Genomic DNA, 20,238 nt, shown 5'->3' with positions numbered 1-20,238 from the left:
TGTTGGAGAGAAGCATTTAGATGGATACAAGCATCAGGGTTTTTCAATTTTTGTCCTCTTTTAACTTTCACTCCCAGGGAGAATTGTCGGGTCCTTTCTGGGATGGTGACTTCCTCTTTAATCTGAATTTCAACTGCATAAGGTAGCAATTGAGCTGACCTAAATGCTTTTTCTGGATCATCAAAGCCCATGGGATTATCCGCTAATCGGGACCAAGCTTTGAAGTTTATTAGGTCCAAACTAATGGCAAAGCGATTGAGAATGTCACTGCCTAAGTAAAAGGCGGCAGTGACGTCTCGCACGACCCAACAATTATGGACTATGCTCTTGTTGCCAATGGAGATTTTGAGCATACACCTGCTTGGCAGGAGATGTTTGGAATTAGGTGCTTCCAGGTCCATTTCCCATTTGTCTATTAGTTTGAATGTGGGAATGGCTGGATCTTTTGGGAGTTGGCGGAACATGGCTTCGCTGATGAAGCTCTTACCGTTGTTCACACACACTCGAGCGAGAACAGAGTCCTTCCCATCATTTAACTGAACAGGGATGAACAACTGCTCTCCAATTTGCTGAATATCAGCCAGGCTCTGAGCTGATTCCACATCTTTCTGGACTATAGGAGTGGGAGTGTCTGATTGTGGATTAGTAAAGAATTTAAGGGTGTTTCCTTCCAGTGTGGAATACCACCTTAGACTGGAAGGAAGGTTGATTTTCAGAAATAGCGAGGACCCCCCATCACCAGTCTGTTGTCCTACTGCTATTACTGTCACGTCTGGAGTTTGGTTGTTCTGGAAGTGAAATTCTACTTGGTCAGATTTTTGTTCAACCATGTGGCAGGTGCCGTTTAAACTAACATGGTTGACACTCTTTTTTAATTTTATGGGTCAGCTAGTCTGGGTCCAGAGGACCTTGTTTACACAATCTATTAGGGGTGACAACCTTCTCAGGAGGTCATTCCCTAGTAAACAAGGGGTGCCCTCTGGAGTCACTACTATGACCGGGTGTTTCACCTTGTGTCGCCCAATTTTGATGTCCAAATCTGCAGTCCCCTCGACAGGAATTTCCTTCCCGTCAAAGTTCTGCAGTTGTCCAGGAAGAGAGGTGAGAGGAATACGGTAATTCTCCTCCCTTCCTGCATTTAGTTCATCAAAGGCCCTTTTGGACAGAAGGGTAGCTTGGGATCCAGTGTCCACCAGTGCCAAAATTGTACCCTGCCCCTGTACTTGTACCGGGGCATAGTATCTTCCCTCCTTCTCCTCAAGGGGGCACAGATAATGCACATTTTTGGACAACTGGTGGGCTAACTTTCTGGTTTTGGACATTGCTAGCGAAGAGATTTGGGCAGAATTCTGTGGAGAGCCTGGGGAATCTGAAAGAAAAAGTTGGCAACTGGAAATGGTTTCGGGTTCTGGGCCACCCTCTCCTCCCCCCACTGACCTAACTGGGCAGAGGTTTTCAGGATCCCCTTAATGGGCCTACTCTCCTGGGGTTCCCCACTAAATTGCACTGTGCTTGGGTGCCCATACCCGGATGCCCGCCCATCCATTCCTGGGAGGTACTGGCCTATGAGCCCCATACTTCTAGCTGGATAGTAATCTGCCATCTCCGTGGCCCTGGGCTTATGTGCGCGAGGGGACATGGGGGTGGCAGAGTCCAGGGACTGGGAGAGATGAAGGCCTCTGGTACCAGGGCTCCTGAGGTTATGCTCAGGCGTTTCCCTTTCCCAGCGCACCTCGTCTCTATCAGCCCCTGCTCCCTGTTGCAATGCAAGAGCCTGCACTTTCAGTTCCTCAGTTAAGGCCTTACTAGACTCTATCAGTCTCTCCTGCATCGCTGCCTGTTGCTGGAGCCTATCATTGTGCTGACAGAGAGCCTCATTTTCTCTCTGTGCCTCCTGATTGGTCCTGGAGTACTGGACCAGTCTCTGCTGCATGAGGGTTACCTCCTCAGTCCCATCCCTACTGGCCTGCTCCTTTCTTGCCAGAGCATCCTCCACTCTCCTGGTGTGCTCTAACAAGTTCTGGTGTTCTTTTTGGAGGTCACTCAGTCCCTGGAGGGCCAGGTGATTTTCTTCCATTTTCCTTTTTAAGTGGCAGACCTTCTGGCCTAAGGTATCCCTTTCCTGACTAAGAGCCTGCATCTGTGCCGCCAGGTCGTCCCTTTGCCTTTGGAAGGCACCAGCTTTCTGGCGCTCCTGGTCAAACTCTGCCTGGGTATCCAGGTCTTTCAAAATCAGTTTATTGCTCTCTGCCTTCTCCCTATCTAGGTGGCTTTGCAGGGTGACTAACTGCTTGGCACATGCCCTATTGAAATCTAATTGTTGCTCCAGCTTTTTCTGGCTCTGCAGTAGGGAGTCCAACCCTTTTGGTACTCCTTCTGCAAGGCCAGAAATCTGGTATCCTGGTCCGCCTTTTCCTGTTGCAGCACATCCATGTCCTCCTTTATTTTAGTGATGTACTGTCTGCTGTCCTTTTCTGACTCCTGGCTCCTGAGCAGCCTCTGCTCAGAAGAGTCCAGATCAGATTGAGCCTTCTCTAACGCCATCTGTTGCCTATTTGCCAGATCTTGGCCTTCAGCACATTTGTCCTGCATGGCTCCCATATATAGATACAAATATGCCGCTATCCTGGCAATCTTATTATGTTCATCTTTGGCTTTAGGGGCCATATATAGTTCACTCAGGGCCACATGTAGGGGACTCTGATCTCCCCATATATCTAACCCTGTTTCAGTGACCTGTTGCGCGATTGCTTGCAACCAGACCGTTTGGTCCTGATGAGTCCACTCACCTCTCACAAATAGCTTATGTAAGAAGTGCTCTCTGGCTATTTTCATATCTACCAAGGTCGTCATTCTGGAATTTGAGTTCCTTCCTGACTTACAGAAGTTTGTATTTTATTTTGCAAAACAGACCGTTTCCTTAGAGCGTTCCTTTGAGGAGTGCTTTACAGCGTAACACAGCGTGGTGATCCGACCGGATGCATGTCTCCTGTCAGTTAGCACACTGTATTAATCTGCACAAGTGATAAATCTAACCCAGAATATCCCGGCTCGAGCCCCCACTTTCTAAGAGGATTCAATTCAACACTACAGCTAAGTCAATGCCTAGTCTGGAATACTGAATGGAAACCCTTATTGATATATCTTTATGTCCAGTTCATGAGTTCTGGATGACTACCCCTATATAACACCCCTCTCTTAGAATCCCCCTGACCCCACTGAGCCAAGAAGTAGTTCTGTTTTGCAAGTTTAAAAGGTTTATTTGAGAAATAAAACAAAATATAGATACCACGCTTTTATAATAAATTAATAATCGATATCGCCCTTGTAAATATAATGTTAATCAACAATGGGTAATCTGACACAAGCACACTTCTTTATAATCAATGAGGAGTTGGTGTAGGATGGATAAGGCAGCGAAAATACTTTTATGGTTTCAAGGGAAAAGCAATGAGGAATAAAATGCAGTACAGAAATACTTGATATGATTTTAGCAAAAGATAAGATAATCACTTGTTCTCTGGCAATTCACCCCCCTCCCCTATGCAATGTAAGAAATGGAAGGAGATGGAAAGAGGAGCACACAGTTCTCAGGAATGCAATCAAATACCATACGAAATTCAATTCCCACCCCAGCAAGCTTAGAGAAAACAGGTATGAGTTTTAAAACACAGGCCCAAGTGCTTTGAATGTGGTGGCAGTGAAGTGAAAAATATGCTGAAAATGCTTTTAATTCCCTTTAGGAGGTTCAGGGTGAGTGAGAGATACTGGGGATGAGCTCAGGCTCACTTTAGCAATGATTCAGGGATGGTTATTAAGAGGCAAACAAATTTTTAGCAAAGGAAAGCAAAAAAGCTGCTATCTTTTTACAGGTAAAGAAATCAGGCCAAATCGCAATTGCAGCAAAATTCGCGAGTGCGTGAATCGTGATTGCGGAGAAGTCGGTTCTAGGCTTGTTGGAAAGCTTAGATTCTAAGCTTTCAGAGGAAAGTTAAATCTCGTTCCTAGCCCAAACGGTTCCAGAGATACGGACGATTAAATAAAGGTAGATTTTCGGATTTAAAGTAAAACTCAAAATGACAGGTGACAGCTTCCAGCTGCAGAATTGACAGGTGACAGTCGTGCAGCTTTAAAAATGACACGATTTCTAGGAGGCTGTTCTACTTAGGTTAAAATAGTTTGGATTAGATTATTTTAACTAAGAGATTGGTTCTGCACAGTTCTGCTAGGTACTCACAATATAAATTTGAAATAGGCCTCGCCACGGATCTGGTCAGGTTTTGGACTGGACTCCGGTTCTGGTCTCAGCACTTCACAGTGATCTGGGTCAGCTCTCTGGTTCTGCTCACAGCGGTCTGGGTCACTCTGGATCTCTGGTCTGGTCTCTGGCAATTGTTCTTGGCAAAAGAATTCAAACAGCTCGCCCGTCTGTGGAATAGTTCGCAAATGATTTTAAGGTTGCTGAGGCCTGCTGAGAAGAGTTCTCAGTTTGTGGGTTTAGGCCCTTGCTTTAAGTTCTGAAGTAAAGTTCTGGTCTTTGGAGATTGATGGATTTGAAGTCTGGATCTCTGGATGTGAAGTCGTCGGTCAGCATGCTCCGCAGCAAATGGAATTGAATGTCCCTACCTGTCCCAGCAGTCTCTTTTTATGTGTTTTGGAAAGTGGGTGTGCGCGTTGGTCATAACTAAACCTGCCCCTCTCACTTATCATTGGCCAATTCCTCCTCTCTCCCTTGATTGGGGGAAGGAAATGTGAGTCAGAGTGATGCTGTAGGTTTTATGGTCAGAGGAACCTCCCCTTGTCAGATTGCACACATCTATTTCTGACCCAAATACATATTTATCTATGCACCATTTTTCTAATATTATAGGTCCAGTTAACATATTTTCTGTAGCACCAAACCATCCGATTCCTGTCTGTGTACGATGTTGTGTCCACTGATGACAGAATTCTCCCCTTTTCATCCAGATAACGACCTCTAAACCTTTCCAGATTTTACACAAATGTGCACCAGGGATATGGGTTACAGATGATAAAGTGTCAGATTTTTAACATGCATACATTTGGAGTGAGACCCTATTTTCCGCTAGCAACCCCCCAGAATACACCACAGGGTCCTAACGCCTCTCAAAATGTTCACAGAAAAATCACAAAAATAATGATATTACTTATATAGTTCTGACAAGTCCGCACTATGAGTTATCTATCTTTTTAAAATTATGCCCTGGTCAAAAAGGGGTGTGGCTTCCCACATCACAGGGTGGAATAACTGGTTTATCTACTTCCCCCAAGCTCAGCTGCTAGCAGAGGCACTGCCCCTCCCAGTTTCCCCTAAGAGGAAGCCACTTTACAACACCCCCAATATAACATTTGCCTGAGTCCAGGACAGGCATTTGTTCAACTCCCTTTAGTCCCCAGCTGCTCCACCCCTAATCTAATCAGAGAGGTGACAACTCCTTTTGGCAAGGGGAGTGGCTGAGCAGGTTTCAACTCCTGTCGGGGTTAGTTGTCAGGCAGAATCCAGTTTCATTAAGCCAGGTTTCAGCTAAATGTTACTTTTTGTTCCCAGTTTTCTACATTCAAATCAAACTGACAATTTTTACATATACATTAAATAATGACTTCCTTCAAGTCATTTCAGAATATAGTTTTACATTGTATCCACCTCTTAGCAAGTCTTTCCTTGGTCTGGTTTTGTTTCATTTGTTCAGTTTTACACAAAAGTCTGGTGGTTTTAAAGCGCCGGCTTTCTGATAGTGGTGAGTACTGGTAATGCAACCATTTTTGGGATTAAGAAAATTAATTCCCCACCGTTCTTAGTTGCTTTTTTGGCAATCAGCATTGCCATTCCCAATGGTTTCAGGCTACTGTGTGTGTAGCCCAATGGTGGTTTTAGGCAGTGCCCTCCTGTGCTAACAACATAGCCTATTCTTCATGTTTTCCCTGTGCACTCTCTGGGGAGTTCTGGCCATCATGATGTTTTCCATGCCAGTACTGCACAGTTTTATTGTAGGGCTTTGATGCATGGGTAAAAACATCCCACACCACAGAGGACACGTGTGCGCCCAATCCTTTACGTAACTGAAGACCCCGCAGAGGAACCTGAGGTAGCAGTGAAGATTGGACAAAAAGATTTAAGAGTGACAGACGAACAACTGTTTTCAGATGACGAAGTGGAGGGGGAGATGGTATTTTAAATATGCATCCCATGTTGGGTAAATACAGAAGAGACAGGTCTCTCAGAGGATGCAGATAGTGGACACTTTATCAGCTCACTTACAGGGCGATTTAAAAAGTGCCAGAGGCACTATGGACCAGTAGGCCCAATGATGGGATCTGGTTTGTTTTACCGTGGCAGAATTGTTTGCGGCGAAATTAACCATAGACAATTTTGCTGCAAATCCAAATTTTACAGCGGCCAAACTCACCAGATCTATGCCTCCAGCCCCCCAAAATATCCCCCATCCTCCCCCACTTACCGGATCTGACGCTGCAGGGTCTCTTTTTCTTTCTTTTTTTTGGTGTCCCCCGCTTCCAATGTTGAGGAAGCGGTGGACACCCCTGCAATCCCCGAGGCTGAAGATACTGAACATGGCGAGCGGGGGACACCCCCACTCTTCATGTTCAGTATTTTTGGATTCAAATTGAACGCACAAATTAGAACTAGTGGTAGTGACCAAATTCGGTCATATCTACCATTCGTTCAAATTTGTGCGATCAATTTGGGTAATACGACATGATGTAGGCTTACTGAAGGGAGCTGGGGCAGTCTGCATAAAACTGAAGGCGGGGGCACTGTTGCTCCGGGTAAAACCATGACCACCATCGCAGACGAAGGCATATAAGACACACTCCACGCATTATGGCAGCACGGCATAATAAAAACGTCTGAATCCCCATATAACACAACCATTTACCCCGTTAAGAAAGCGAAGGGCAGGGCTTGGAGATTCATTCAAGATCTGTGCCCCTTAAGCAACGTAGTGAATGCAGAGTTCCCACTGGTACCAAACTCATCCACCATATTGTGTAACATCCCCACAGAAGCAACATGCTTCACAGTGATTGATTTGAAGAATGCGTTTTCATCCCATTGCACCCAGATTCACAATATCCACGTACCACGGGACAAGGTTCCAGCACACTTGTTTAGCACAAAGGTTATGCATACTTGTTTAGCACAAAGGTATTGCGAGTTCCCAAGTGTGTTCAACAGGGGGATCCAGATGGACCTAAGTAACTTGTAAATGCCCAGCACAGTCATTGAGTATGTGAATGACCTCCTGGTGCGCAGCACAAAGGAGTAACAGTGCAGGAACGACTCAGTGAAATCTGTCACAATGTTTTAGCATGACCACTACTTTAGATGATATGCAATACATTGTAAAACTGAGGGGGTACATACATTTTCTGATAAAACGGCAGCGCATAAATTTGACTGCATAACTGTTGCCGCCTGAATAATCCTCTCACTGCCAATAAGCTACGACATGCCTAGACCCCTTCTTTGTGGTTTTTTCACTCAGGACCAAACCTAAGTTCATCCATCCCCATTGGCTCGCTGAGCTAAAGCCTCTTTTGCCAGTAATAAAAATGCCCCCACAAAACATCCGTTATATTAACCTTTAATCTCTTTCTTGGTCCAAAAACACACCTTTTCATGCTGGGGCCATCAAACATCGGAGTTGCGTTAAATACTTTTTAATGGCCCAGTTGGACAAGCATTTCAATGTTAAAGGAGATTGATTTCAATTTTGAAATATGGATACCTTTGACAATCCCACCCACTCTGGCAATAGAATGCTCTCACCAGAATGCAACTGACAGACAGTTGCTGGAGTCATGCAGCAGAGCCATCAACACACATTTGGTACAAATTCCCACCTTGAGGGTGATAATTGTGGCACACCAAAACTATACTAGAGGGCAAGATATAGCCCATTGAGGGCACACTCTTCTGAACAAAACATGGAAGGGGGGTAAGTGTTTCACATCAGAATATATGACAGGGGAAGGGATATAGGCCACAGTCAATCAAAACAGACGGTGCAACCAACCCTACTTAATAAAAAATAAAGTCATCCTTCTGCATACACCTCTCAAACTCTGAACTAAACACAACCATAAATCTACAGCACAACTAACCGCCCACACTTCACTATACCATAAAAAACAAAACAAACCACACATATCATGACATGGCACAACAGCACATGACGGCTACCAACCGAGAAAAAAAAATACAACTATGCTCAGCGAACGGTGCCAACCAAACTGAAGCTGCCAACATCACATCACAGCTCTCTCACTCTTTTCTTCTGCTCAGTCCTGCTAACTTGCCCCTTACCCTCATGCTTTACAGATCCGCCAGAGTGCCAAGTAACTGCACAAGTGGCAACAGTGTGCGGTATTCGAAGCTTTGACATAACATACCTCCTGCTTCATGATGAAACGAGAAGCAGAAAAGAAGGAAGGTGGGTTTTCACAAAATAATTTGCAGCACCTAGGCCTAAAAAGAGGGCACGAGGAGGTGAGAGAGCTGAAGCATGGTGACCAGCAGTGTGTCTACAATGACAGAAAGTTGTCAGATTATGCAGGACGGCCTGCACATAGCATGTGGGCCTGAACAAACCAGCCAGCATGGATGAGGTAATGGGTAAAAATAGTAAATTTTACGGCACACTTTTTGTGAAAAATTTGCTAAAATAACACGTTTTCTTTTTGTGACATGGCATTGTTTACTGTCCAAGCCAAAAGGAGTATGCTCTTACCTGGGATACTGATATATTTTGGCAGAGAAAGCATGGACATGTTTTATTATGGTATCAGTACTGGCATGAGGAGTAAAAGAAACAGGAATATGTTCTTATATGGAAATACTGGCATGTATTGGTGCAGTCAGCATGTACGTGCATGAGCGCAATCAAAATGACATTTCTACAGCCATATATTGAGAGTAAGGGTAGCACAAGAAAACATCCAATAGATGCCAAGTCACCAACAGTGCAGATGAGCAATTATATGATGCAGGTATAAAAAAAAGGCCCCGTTACAAAAGTAATGTGGCATGTGGGAAGCTGGACAAAGTCCCCCAAAACAGTGTTGTCTAACAAAATACAGGGCACTTGGCCCTGACCAACTCTTAACGTTGTAGGGTCAACTTCCCAATCACCTAACAGTCTTAGCTGTTAAGTCACCAGCACTTTGCGGGCAATCCTTTTCGCCTGCACATCAAACAAGTGCCTGTTGTTGGCTAGAATGTGTGCATACTGCTAGCAGACCTTCATCCCCTCCCAGAAAAGTGTCAATCGCCATTGAATTGAATGGAATAGACGCCCGAATATCATCTGTCATTATGGCAAACAAGACTGCCACCAGACCCAACCACACGGCACGACCCACCAAGTACCGCTGTGGGCCATTCGAAATTATTGCCTAAATTAAGGCATTTTCTCCTAAAGTCTATCACTGATCACCTTCTCTGAAAACACACAATATTATTTCCCAATTTTAAGAAAACCCGTAATACTAAAACGTAAGCATTCCCCACAGCAGTAAAATGACCAGAGGTCAGCTTGTTACCCACATGTTTGCAGCCGTCTATGCTGGTGACCTCTGACAGAGAGGCGGTAGGCGTGCCTACCTACTCGCATGAGTCACTGAGCATGGCGAGATGACGCAAACACGTCGGCCATGTTCCCGTGGTACTCCTTTCAAACGTATCAAGGGCGGCTACATATTCGAAATGCATGACATTTGTTTCAGTGTTTTCTAATGCTCCTTTTTTATGTCTTGATATACCTAACAAAAATACTCCTCCATGAAATTACTTGTAGTTATGAATACACACTGTTCACATCAAAGTGTTATTGTACTTTTAGTGGAACACACTTTCAGGGTTGTATAATGTAGCATTCCAACTAAACAGGGATATTTAGAGATAGGCACACCATTTATTGAAGATTTCCAGTCTAACGCATTATCCCTTCACAAGAGTCTAGCCTTCCAGTGTGCGCGGCGCAAAGCAAGCGCAAGAGGAACCAGTTGGGACGCCATTTTGCAATGGGATAGATTCTAAAGTTGTAGAGTGAGTGACGTCCCCGGAAACTCTGGTTGCTGGGGCACGGTGCGGAAGTATGTACCGTTGCTAGGCCGGAAAGCTGACGCGGCCGGCGGAAGTGCGGGGTGGGGGAAGATGGCGGAAGAGGCGCTACGGGCGCCAGGGGTACCCGTTGGGGATGAGCTGGTGCGGCATGTGTCGCTCCACCGCCGCCGACCCCTTCTCTGCTACTGGACGGTGCTGCCCTTCGTTACAGTCCTCTACCCCGCGTGGCTCTACCTTTGGACTGCTGTCTATGGAGCGGCAGAGTACCCCGAAGCCGGTCTCATCGCGCTGGCCGTTATCGGCATCCTGCAGGCGCTCACGGTGCTCTCCTGCCACTGGTCGGTGCACGCTCACTGCGCCCTCACCTGTTTCCCGGTAAGATGCGTGTGTGCTGGCACAGCTGTCAATGGGACACGTGTTCTGTGCGCACGCGCATTGAATGACACCTGTCAAAATAACTGGTCGCGCGCCTCTGTTGCTCACAGAGCTGTCATATCCGCGTGCTCGCCTGATACCTGCCAAATGCAATGCGACCTGCGTGCCACTCTTGTTCTGATTAGAGACCCATTTCTATCAAAGCTTTGCCCCTGCCATTTCTCTTTATTTTATTTATTTTTGGATTTGTATAGCGCTCTACAGCTCACGGGCATCGAGGCGCTGTAAGAAAATGTATGAAGGCTTGCTTCAGGGTTACACGAGAGCGGCCCCGAATTGATACAATTTGCTTAGTTTACAGTGAGTTTGTGGACAAGTTCACAGGTTGCATTGCAAGATAATACAGTACATAGTATGAGAACAAACAGAGGGCAGAAAAGACAGGTTAGAAGGTGGAGGCCATCATACAAAGAGGCTGGTTTTTAAAGCCTTACGGAAGGCTGCAAGAGATTCGATCAATCTTTGCTCGTATAGGGTCCCATAGACCACCAAATGCAAACTGACACCTGTCAAAGATAGTGTTGTGGCAATGCTATTTTTTTGTGAAAATATGTTTATTGCTTTCTCACAATAAACACCTTTTATCATCTTCCATCAACGACCCCCTCAGTTAAAATCTTTATTTTTTTCTCCAATTATTGCTATCCCACAATCATTCAACTTTATACCTGCTAAAACAAAAAATCCACCTTATCATCATTATTTCATCTTAGAGTAAAATAAATGCAGCTTTACATTACCCCACTCCGCCCTCTCGATTAGTCTTTTTCCATCAGAACATATTAACGAATTTCATCACCACTGTAACCAAACCAGTCTTTTCCCTGATCAAAACCCTCTCCCACCACTCTTCTGCCGTTAGTGTAAGTGTGTGTTTAACAAGCCCCTCTAGTGATCTCGTTCCTATCTCTGTCAGCCTTGAAAGATGTTAAGTGAAAGTGTTGCCGCATTCCTATTGTCTCCACAGACTCTGCAATACAAATTCGAGTCTTCAATCTGTTTTCTCGCCAATAGGACATCCCTTGTTGCGGGGGTGTTCAACCAACACCTTAACAGAGGGTCTCATTAGTTTGCTGAGTGAAACATTTGTAGATAACCTGATGGTCGATTTACACCTTTTCGCTCTGAACTCAGGCTAGGTCTCAAGTTATCTTTGTCCTTTGCCTCCATGGTAATCCAGGCACAATAGCTTTTTTTCCCACTTTCATTGGATCTGTCATAAGTAGGTCCCAAGTAATGTCACACCGTTGCAGGTAGGCCTGATATTTGGACATCCACCGCTCAATCTCTTATCTTGGTTGGTCTCCCTTGACTTTAGAATGGAAAATGGGGCTGCACTATCTGGGATTGTACTTTTCCTATATAGTAATATAGTTTTCCACAGGGCTATCGATTCCAAGGATTGAAGTCGCAGCTCATATCTAATGGCTGTCACCAGGAGTGCATTTGGCAATCTTAAAATTTTCTGCCAAAATATCCCCTCAAGCACACAGCTCCATTTCGGACGCTGCGTCGGCCACACAGCAATAGCAGCCGGCGTGGCGGAGGGCCGATTTAATCGCCTACTGTGGTTCCCAGAGTAAGAACACAACAGGGTTCTCACATCACCCCGTCTTCAGGCTTCGGTTCCAAAGACATCCGCCCAGCCCAGCACCTCGAACTGTACCTACATAGCGGATCTGCCAAGTGTGCCAATTACAGCTTTGCCTTCCTGCAATCTGTCGCCAGGTTCCCATGCCTCCGCGCCATTGGAAGACGGCCCATACTTCATTTTGTCCAGGGAGACCCGGTCCAGGCCCATGAAGAAGGCTGTCTATGCCGAAACGTTATGGGACACTACACCATTTGGGCAAGCTATACCTGTCCCGCCACACCATCTGATCTACATCTAGACGAAGACCAAAGACTTGGTTACCTCCCAATATCCAGTGCACCTCGGAAACAACTAGGATGTACTCGTGAAGACTAGCTCTAGTTCACTGTTTACAAATTCACTTCTTAAGTGTTATGTGATCATATGGGGGTCACTCTATAACATTATCTAAATGTGACATGTATAGAGGGTGACCCCGGTAGCATTTATTGCTGAATAACTGCCTTGCATTCATGTATTTGTGTTGGTATATCTATGTTCATTTATGAGTAATTTGAACCCATTTCTGTGTTTGTTTTTTCTGTTCTCTTGTTTTTCCAATATGTCTGCCAAATATTAGGCAGGTGTTGTTCAAAAAACTAAAACATACTATGGGAAACTATACCCATCTTTACTGGACATCAGCTAAATAAATAAGCTAACAGTCACTGTATATGTGTTTTCTTGCTCCCATTTCCATTAAGTATACAGCTTTATTGATACTTGGCATGTAAAATGGTACAATCTTTGCAGTAAATATGAATGCAGAGTAATACTTTAAAAATTTGTGTGGCAGGACGCCACCCTCATGTTCCAAAAAATATCCCCTCAAAGCTTCCCTGCACTTTCCATGAGAGGTTCAAAAGCGATCCGTATGTCCAGAACTGCACCACCTTTCGCTCATAAAATGTAATCCATGCAAGGAGTTGAGAACCTCCCGTATCGACTGTGCAGTGCAGCCACCTTTGCAAGTTTACCCAACTTAGCTCTTAGCATTGTGTAATGGCCTTTTTCATTGATGATTTTATTTATCGCTATCCCAAAATGGGTCATCTGGTCCACTATCTTAAGTTTTTGATTTTCTACCCACCATGAGAAAGCTTCCTTCTGTTTCCTGTGTGCAGACGACGTGGCCATAATTTTGGATTTCCCCAGGTTGATCCTCATGTCATTCTCCTTCAGATATGTATTGAAAGTACTGAGCTTTCGTTGAAGGCCAATCACTGTTTGATCAATAAAGACCAAGTTGTCTGCGTACAGTGTCTACAGAGCCTCGGATGAGTTGATCATTGGTATAAAGGCGCAGCTCGCTTGTGGGTTCTGACATGTACAGCCTAATAAGCAGGGGGGGCCAAGGTATATCCCTGCTTTAGCCCCTGGTGTGTATGTTTTCATTGACAGTTCCCTTCGCTGATATTCTTACTTGAATCAATGTATCCGAGTTGAGTGCTCTAATTGCATCAATCAGATCCGTAGGGCAATTCCATTCTGTGAGTTTTGACCATAGGTGTTCTCTACTTACGTCAAATGCCTGTTCCAGTTCCATGAAGGCCTGATAAACGGGAGTCTTTGTCTCTATAGGCCTTGTTTCAGGACGTTGAGTATAAACAAATTCAACAAAGTCCCTACTCCTCTTACGAAGCCCGTCTGTCTAGGGTCCAATTGGCCTGATTTTATTGCCCATGCTCTCAAGTCTCTCAACAGGACCAAATAGTTTCCCCAGAGAGTTCAAGAGAGCGATCGGGCGATAGTTCTTTGGGTCACCTTGATTGCCCTTCTTGAAAATAGGGTCTGTGCTGGCTTCGTGCCATGAAGACGGCACTTTCTTGATCATGATCTGTTTAAACAGTTTTACCACCAAGTCCGCCCCAGAATTTACATTCTCCTTTAAAACCTGGTTTGATAAACGGTCTAGACCTGCGTCCCTGAAGGAGCTCAGCATGGCTTTCATTTCTCTTGCCTCCTCCCCATCAAATTAAAAGTGCCATCTACCCCCTCCTCAGCCCCATCACTTTTTCCATCTCGATTATCACTTCTCCTTGGGCGGATAGAGATGTATAATGGTCAACCCATAGTTCTTCTGGAACTTGCCCCATCATGTGCGCTTGACTAAAATTACCTCCATTATTGATTAGGTCCCACAGGTTTTGTGTATTCTTTGCACAAACTGCTTTCAAACTTTTTCAGCGTCCAGTTGCATTCGTCTACCCCTTGATTCTCTGACCAGTTGTTTTCTTATATATTCCTTCAGGAGACCCCTTTTTCTTTCTGCAGCCTTCTAATGTTAGATCTCATGGCTCTTTTTGCCATCACTATCTCTTGAGCATAAGTATGTTTATGTAGAAAGTAGAAAGAGTTTTTCCGCCCAGCGTTCTTCTTTCCTCCTTAAATTCTTTAAGGATCCAAGCATATTCTACCTTGTTTGAATTTTCCCTTATAAACTGCACATACTGCGAGGAAAATCTGGGGACACTGGCTCTATTCATTCTGAGCCTATTTTTCCCCCAGGTCAGTTCCACCAATACCATTTTCTTCCTCTCCTTAATGTGGCCTGTGACCCGCCACCTAATAGCTAGGAGCCTGTTTCACTACTTCAAATGACTCCACTACCATTAAGATGTTTTCTGGCCCAAAACAGTAGTCCAAACAGGTTCTATGGGCTCCTCTTCCCTATGTTCATGCTCCCGGTCTATCATGGTTGGTTTAACTATTCAACATTGTCAGTTCACGGGCCCCTTCCTCAGTGGACCATCTTTTTTCAAGTTGCAACCAACCCATTGTCTACTGCTTTTTTGTCAGACCGCCAACTCTAGATGCTCAGATTTGTTCATTGTGCCATTCACATAATCCTCAAGCGTATTAGTCAACCTCCTTAGCCTACGTTTGACACAACTACAACAAGACTGTTCCACCTGCACTCCTTTTTGTGCTGCCAGGCACAATCCATAATTATCCAGTTGTCAAAAAAGTCCACACTGGTAGCACCATTTGTTTTTTGTTCAGTATTTCTGGCATAAGCTCTCTTCTTCACACCCATGTTCGCATGTGCAAATGCTCATTATTATTTATTTGTTAACCCTACACATTTACAGAAGACAGACTGTACAATGCTCTTCACCGTTGCAATTGCCTGGTAGAAAGTCAATTTGCAAGAACTGTATCTTCATTTTGAAGCATGGTGCTATGATTTGAACCCAAATCAAAGGCTTGATGCTTGTGGAGGGAGATGACGCATCTGATTGATTCCCGATAGTGTGATGTCTTGGGACAATGTATTGCAGGTGGTAGAACTTCTGACTGACATTAACAAGTTCCTTTTTTTTCTGAGCTGGGCCGGCCTGGCCATATGTACTCTGCCAAACAAATCATCTGCCTCCCTTTTCTCACCACCTCACCTCCGCACTTGCAGTGAAACAACTTCCATTGCCTTGGTACTATACACATTTTCAGTTCATTTTGAACGGGGTGTGGGGATCATTTAGCAGTAGCTAGAGGTACGGATCACCTTCCCATTGTTGCTGCTTTGCAACGCCTGGGATTGAAATGAACCCTCTATTAAACGAGGCATGCTGTTAGCTAAACCTAGTTTTCATTGCTTTTATTTTGAGTGTTTATAGAGGAAGCAACACAAAGTGAAACGATGAGGAAGAAGTCCTTAGAAATAAAAAATAAACTTTTTTTAAAACCATGCTTATTGAACTAAATCACTTTGAAGGGTGACAATTTTGAAAGATTTAGGGACTGGTAATTTTGCTAGGTTAGGCAATACGAGATAAGGAGCACACATTGGTTAAGAGGTTACGCTGGGATTTGCGCCCACTGTGTTGTAAATTCTGCACTTATCGCTTTCTTTTCCAGGTCTAACCATTAATAAGTAACATTTTATACAACCAACTTGGAAAGTACACATCATAAAACCCAACATGACAATTTTTTAAAAACAAATGTTTTAAAAGCATATTATGCAAAATGGGAGTGATTCTAGCTTCATTGTCTCCCATCAAGAAAAGTATATAATCACCGATATTCTAGTTGATTTGATCTTAAAATATTTAATCTCGGTTTCTCTTGTGTATTTTACACCTTTAAATATGTATGTCCAAAATACAGGATTGGGAAATTATTCATAAACGAGCAGATAAACCTTTAATTGTACAAAAAATCAATACTTTTTTTGCATCAAATGACCAGACCGTAAAATATGCTTGCAAGAGGCCTGCAATATCTGGTCCGCTTTCTTCAGTCTAGACCTCCTTTCACTCAAATGGCCTACATAAAAAAGGAAGAATGGGCTAAACAATGCCACCAGCATGTGAGAAGCAAACCTGGTCATAGAAGACAGCATACTACTGATATAAGATGATTTGTCCAGGATCACTGTATGATTTGGTTCCACAGTCTTTAATTTGGTTACCTATTCACCTCTCCAGACTAACGGGCTGGCTGCCTAGGTTTAACAACTACCTGTCTGAAGAAACTGACTTTTAGACCTTTACCATACTGATACGATCTTTGTTTTTAAAGCAACTGCTATCTGGTGCAGGTACATTACTGATAACAACACCTGATGTGATTAAAAAAAAAGCAGGTCTGTCAAATTCAGTCATAGAAAAGACTGAGTTGGCCTTCCTGGAATTTGGTTTTGTAATCTTGCAATGAACACAGGTCTGTGCAGTGAGTGTTAAAACACCGAGCGATATTCTGGGCCATGGCAGCACACACATGTATCATATGAAGTTCAACTTTGGCTATTGCAGGCGATCAATATGATCCCCACAGAGAGGTGAGAATGCTACAGGAGTAGTGTGGTACCACGGTGAACACAGAAAGCATTAAAGGTTGAATTAATCGGAGCTTAATGTACTTATTAACAGACATGCATCAGGTTTAGCCTCTGCAGCATGCCATCCCATAAAGAAGTCTCAGCTGCCAAGGATAAAGAATCTGTGCACTCTAAGGATGCCTTTCAAGACCTTGAAGTGCTCTACGCGTGACTCTTTTTAAATTAAGATATTGATGTGATTGTATAGTTGCGCGCACCGCGTTGTACTTGACACCGGTAGTAAAGAGTTGTATGAATGCCATATCAGTGATCATGACTACGGTTTAGTTTTGGTTAGTACAACTGCGCACTCAGTGCAGAAGATAACAAAATATGGTCAGCACCTACAAAACTCATGAGGCTGTTGTACGAGTTTCTAAGACTAACTCCTATAAGTTATTCCCCAAGTAGATTTCTTTGTTTTCTGCCCTGGGATTGGTTAGTCCCCATTCGACTTTTAATTACCCTTGTTGAAGTGTGATTGATTTGTAGGCTTTCAATAATGGCTGATTGGTTTATTGACTCGCACTCTTCCTGTGATGAGGAACCACAGAAGTTCAGTGGCATGCAGTAAAACTTTGCCATTTATTCAATGATTTTCGGTTTTCGTCTGCAATATTATTTAATAAGTGCATGGTAAGCATATGTCCTGTCAGCAGCCTGATAACTGCTTCCAGGAGACAAGCTATGTTGGTTCAAGAACAACATTATAAAAAGGTTCCACTTTGCAATCTGCCACTTCCCAACCAGTGGACTGCTGGGCACTGTAGTCCGTTTTTAGCAGTGTCTTGAAATTGTAGCACCATGTGATTTGCGCGAATATTCTCCGATTGGGGGGAGTTCCAGGAAAGGCACCATGAAGCCCTCTCTAACAACCCTTTGGGCAAACCGTGTAGCTAGACCACACTAGTTTACTGGAGCTCAGCCCCTTCACATGAGGCGATGGGGAGTCGCTCTATCTCACCACAGGACACAGTGACTGGACCTTGGAGGTAATGAGATAGGAGGGTGTGGTGACATGCATGATTAACACTGCTGTACAGAATTGTAGTGCCATGCAATAGAAGACTGGGTATAGGTGATATTGAACAAGGCTTCCCATAAACTGCCATTTTCACTGCATATTTAGTCTCGGTTCTAGACTAGTATTTTATTTCACGCTAGACTCCTCTAATAGCTGGGCTGGTGGCCTGTCCGACAGAGGTCTCGGTGATAAAAAAGAAAAACTCTGTTTTCTCTCAAGTAATACATATGTCTAAACTATGCTTCACGGCTCATCTTGTGTTAAGAGGTTAAGCTACTAATAGCCAATGCAATTTCAGCACTACTGTAGAGATGATCTTGAATTAAAGAGGTTAAGAAGATATGAACAGGTGGAGGATTTTTTTTTACTCTATTTGGGTTGTCTGTTTTTTGTCTGTTTTGTTTGTACATCAGTATACCAATGATGGGCATACAAAAAGAAGATTCGCAAATGCTTTTCTCAATTTTGTCCGTTGGTAGACCGTCGTAGTACCGTAAAAATCTTGGATGAAGACAGGGCTGCCACCTAAACCTAATAAATGAAAATAAGATAAGCTTGACCTTTTTTAGAGTTCCTGTTCATATCCGGTGGGAATAAAGTAGAGCTCTTGCCTGGGGCTTTGTTCTGCAGGTACCACTGACCTGAGCTTATCAGTGGAACTGTTTGGGTGGAAAATTGGACCAGGCTTCTATATGTCATTGTTTCCTATGTTTATCTTAATTTGACCTTTTTTGCAGAGCAAAAGTTGCTGGTTTGCTGCTTTCCATGTGAGCTTCTTAGGACTGTAGCGGTGCAAAAACACAATTGCTATAAATAGTGGTAGATGGCAGGTGTGTATGGAGACATTAACTAGTGCCTGGAGGGACCCAGGATTACCATTATATGCAATTCCTAATATAACTATTTTTTTTTTTTTATAGGGCGGCAGTCCCTGGCCTATAGTTAAAGTGAGTCTGTATCCAATAGAAACCTCGAAATATTCTGTTAAACTTTGGCTGAAATTCTGAAGTTGGTTAGGGATGTGCCGGCCCCCGACCCCTCAGACTACAAGGTTTTGTAAATATTCGTTAAATACAAAAGTTATTAAGAAGACAGCAAAAAAATTCTAATGTTGCAGCCTATTTCCCTTTCATTTTCCCACGACCAAAAAAGTTAATTTTTGCCAGACCGCCCAGCCCAAACCGCTAAATGGATTTGGACCAGGTCTGAAACACCTTGGGCACAAAGCGTTTAAAAGGGGGCTTTTTGTGGTTTGTGGTTTGGGGTTTTTCTCTGCAATAGTTTTATTATTTGACGGTAAAGGGGTGCTCCATGGATGGCTATATCTCAGTAGAATTTCCAAAAACGGGGTATTTTAGAAATTAAATAGCCACCATCTTTGTTAGTGCTAAATGCGAGAGATAACCAAGGTTATCGGAAAATGAAGCGCAGGAAAAAAGCCATTTGCAAATGTTATCAGTGAAGAGGTGGCGGAAGGGACTGCTAGAGGGCACCAAGTGAAATTTGGGAGTTGGAGGGGGTCTATGGACTGAGTTTGCAACACAAAGCTTTTCTGTAACGTTGGCTATATCTGTGAATAGTTAACTTCTGAAAGCAAATTGTGTCACAAACGGCGTGTGTTGTTATGGGGGGAAATGGAGGGGGCAGGGGAGGTGAGGAGACCATCTTGGGAGTGGGGGAGCTGGCACAGACAATGTGGGCTTTTAGAGGTGTGGGGGGTAGAATTATTTTCCCAGCTGTTTTTTCGATAATCACGGCTATAGAAAACTACAGATGGCCATGGTTATCTGTAGTTCTGTACCCGCAGCTATAAAGTTAAAAAAAAATGTTGACAGGCACAGTAACTTTGAGGGTGAAAAATCACTGACCCATCCGTGATGTCATAGATATTGTCATCCGTGTGGTCATAGGCTGCGCCAACAGGGGGTGCAACGTTAAGGTGGCTTTAGCTGTATTTCAGGGGTTTTGTTGCGTTATATATTCTCATCTTAACATCCCTGAAATGTTTTGTGCCTTGAATTTGAAAGGTTTTGTTACAAGTATTGCCCACCTTAATGTCCCTGCAACTAAAGATTATTTTCTTGAATGAAATGTATATATCTCCACAACGCCACCTAGTAGCCATCGCTAGAAGTTCCCTCCCTTTCTGAGCCACAACAAGGAGCCTGGGAAAGCCTTTTTTTCGGTTGATTAACTGTCTCAGATTGTTCCAGATCCCA

The 20,238-nt window shown here is 43.9% G+C and overlaps 2 protein-coding genes across 3 annotated transcripts in view; one reads left to right on the top strand and one right to left on the bottom strand.

Moving 5' to 3' along the window:
* CHCHD5 (coiled-coil-helix-coiled-coil-helix domain containing 5) overlaps positions 1-10,562 on the bottom strand; it is an 86,976-nt gene extending 76,414 nt beyond the window's left edge. The window contains exon 1 of one of the 2 annotated variants that reach the window (XM_069604024.1): positions 10,471-10,562. Coding sequence is in view for 1 of the 2 variants with exons in the window: in XM_069604023.1 (XP_069460124.1) it covers positions 9,587-9,588 (2 nt within the window). In the remaining variant the exon portion in view is untranslated. Of the gene's footprint in view, positions 1-9,586; positions 9,674-10,470 lie in introns of those variants that run through there. The other variant, XM_069604023.1, reaches the window with a different exon arrangement.
* The window catches only part of ATP13A1 (ATPase 13A1), a 547,512-nt gene continuing 537,425 nt past the window's right edge, over positions 10,152-20,238 (top strand). The window contains exon 1 of the mRNA XM_069604021.1: positions 10,152-10,480. Within this exon, the coding sequence (XP_069460122.1) occupies positions 10,196-10,480 (285 nt within the window). The 5' untranslated portion in view covers positions 10,152-10,195. The remainder of the gene's footprint in view (positions 10,481-20,238) is intronic.

Source organism: Ambystoma mexicanum, chromosome 3q (assembly GCF_040938575.1).
Source record: "Ambystoma mexicanum isolate Mex_15411 chromosome 3q, UKY_AmexF1_1, whole genome shotgun sequence".
Lineage (NCBI taxonomy): Eukaryota > Metazoa > Chordata > Amphibia > Caudata > Ambystomatidae > Ambystoma > Ambystoma mexicanum.
Note: the sequence above shows the minus strand (reverse complement) of the source record. Positions and strands in the feature narration are given on the sequence as shown.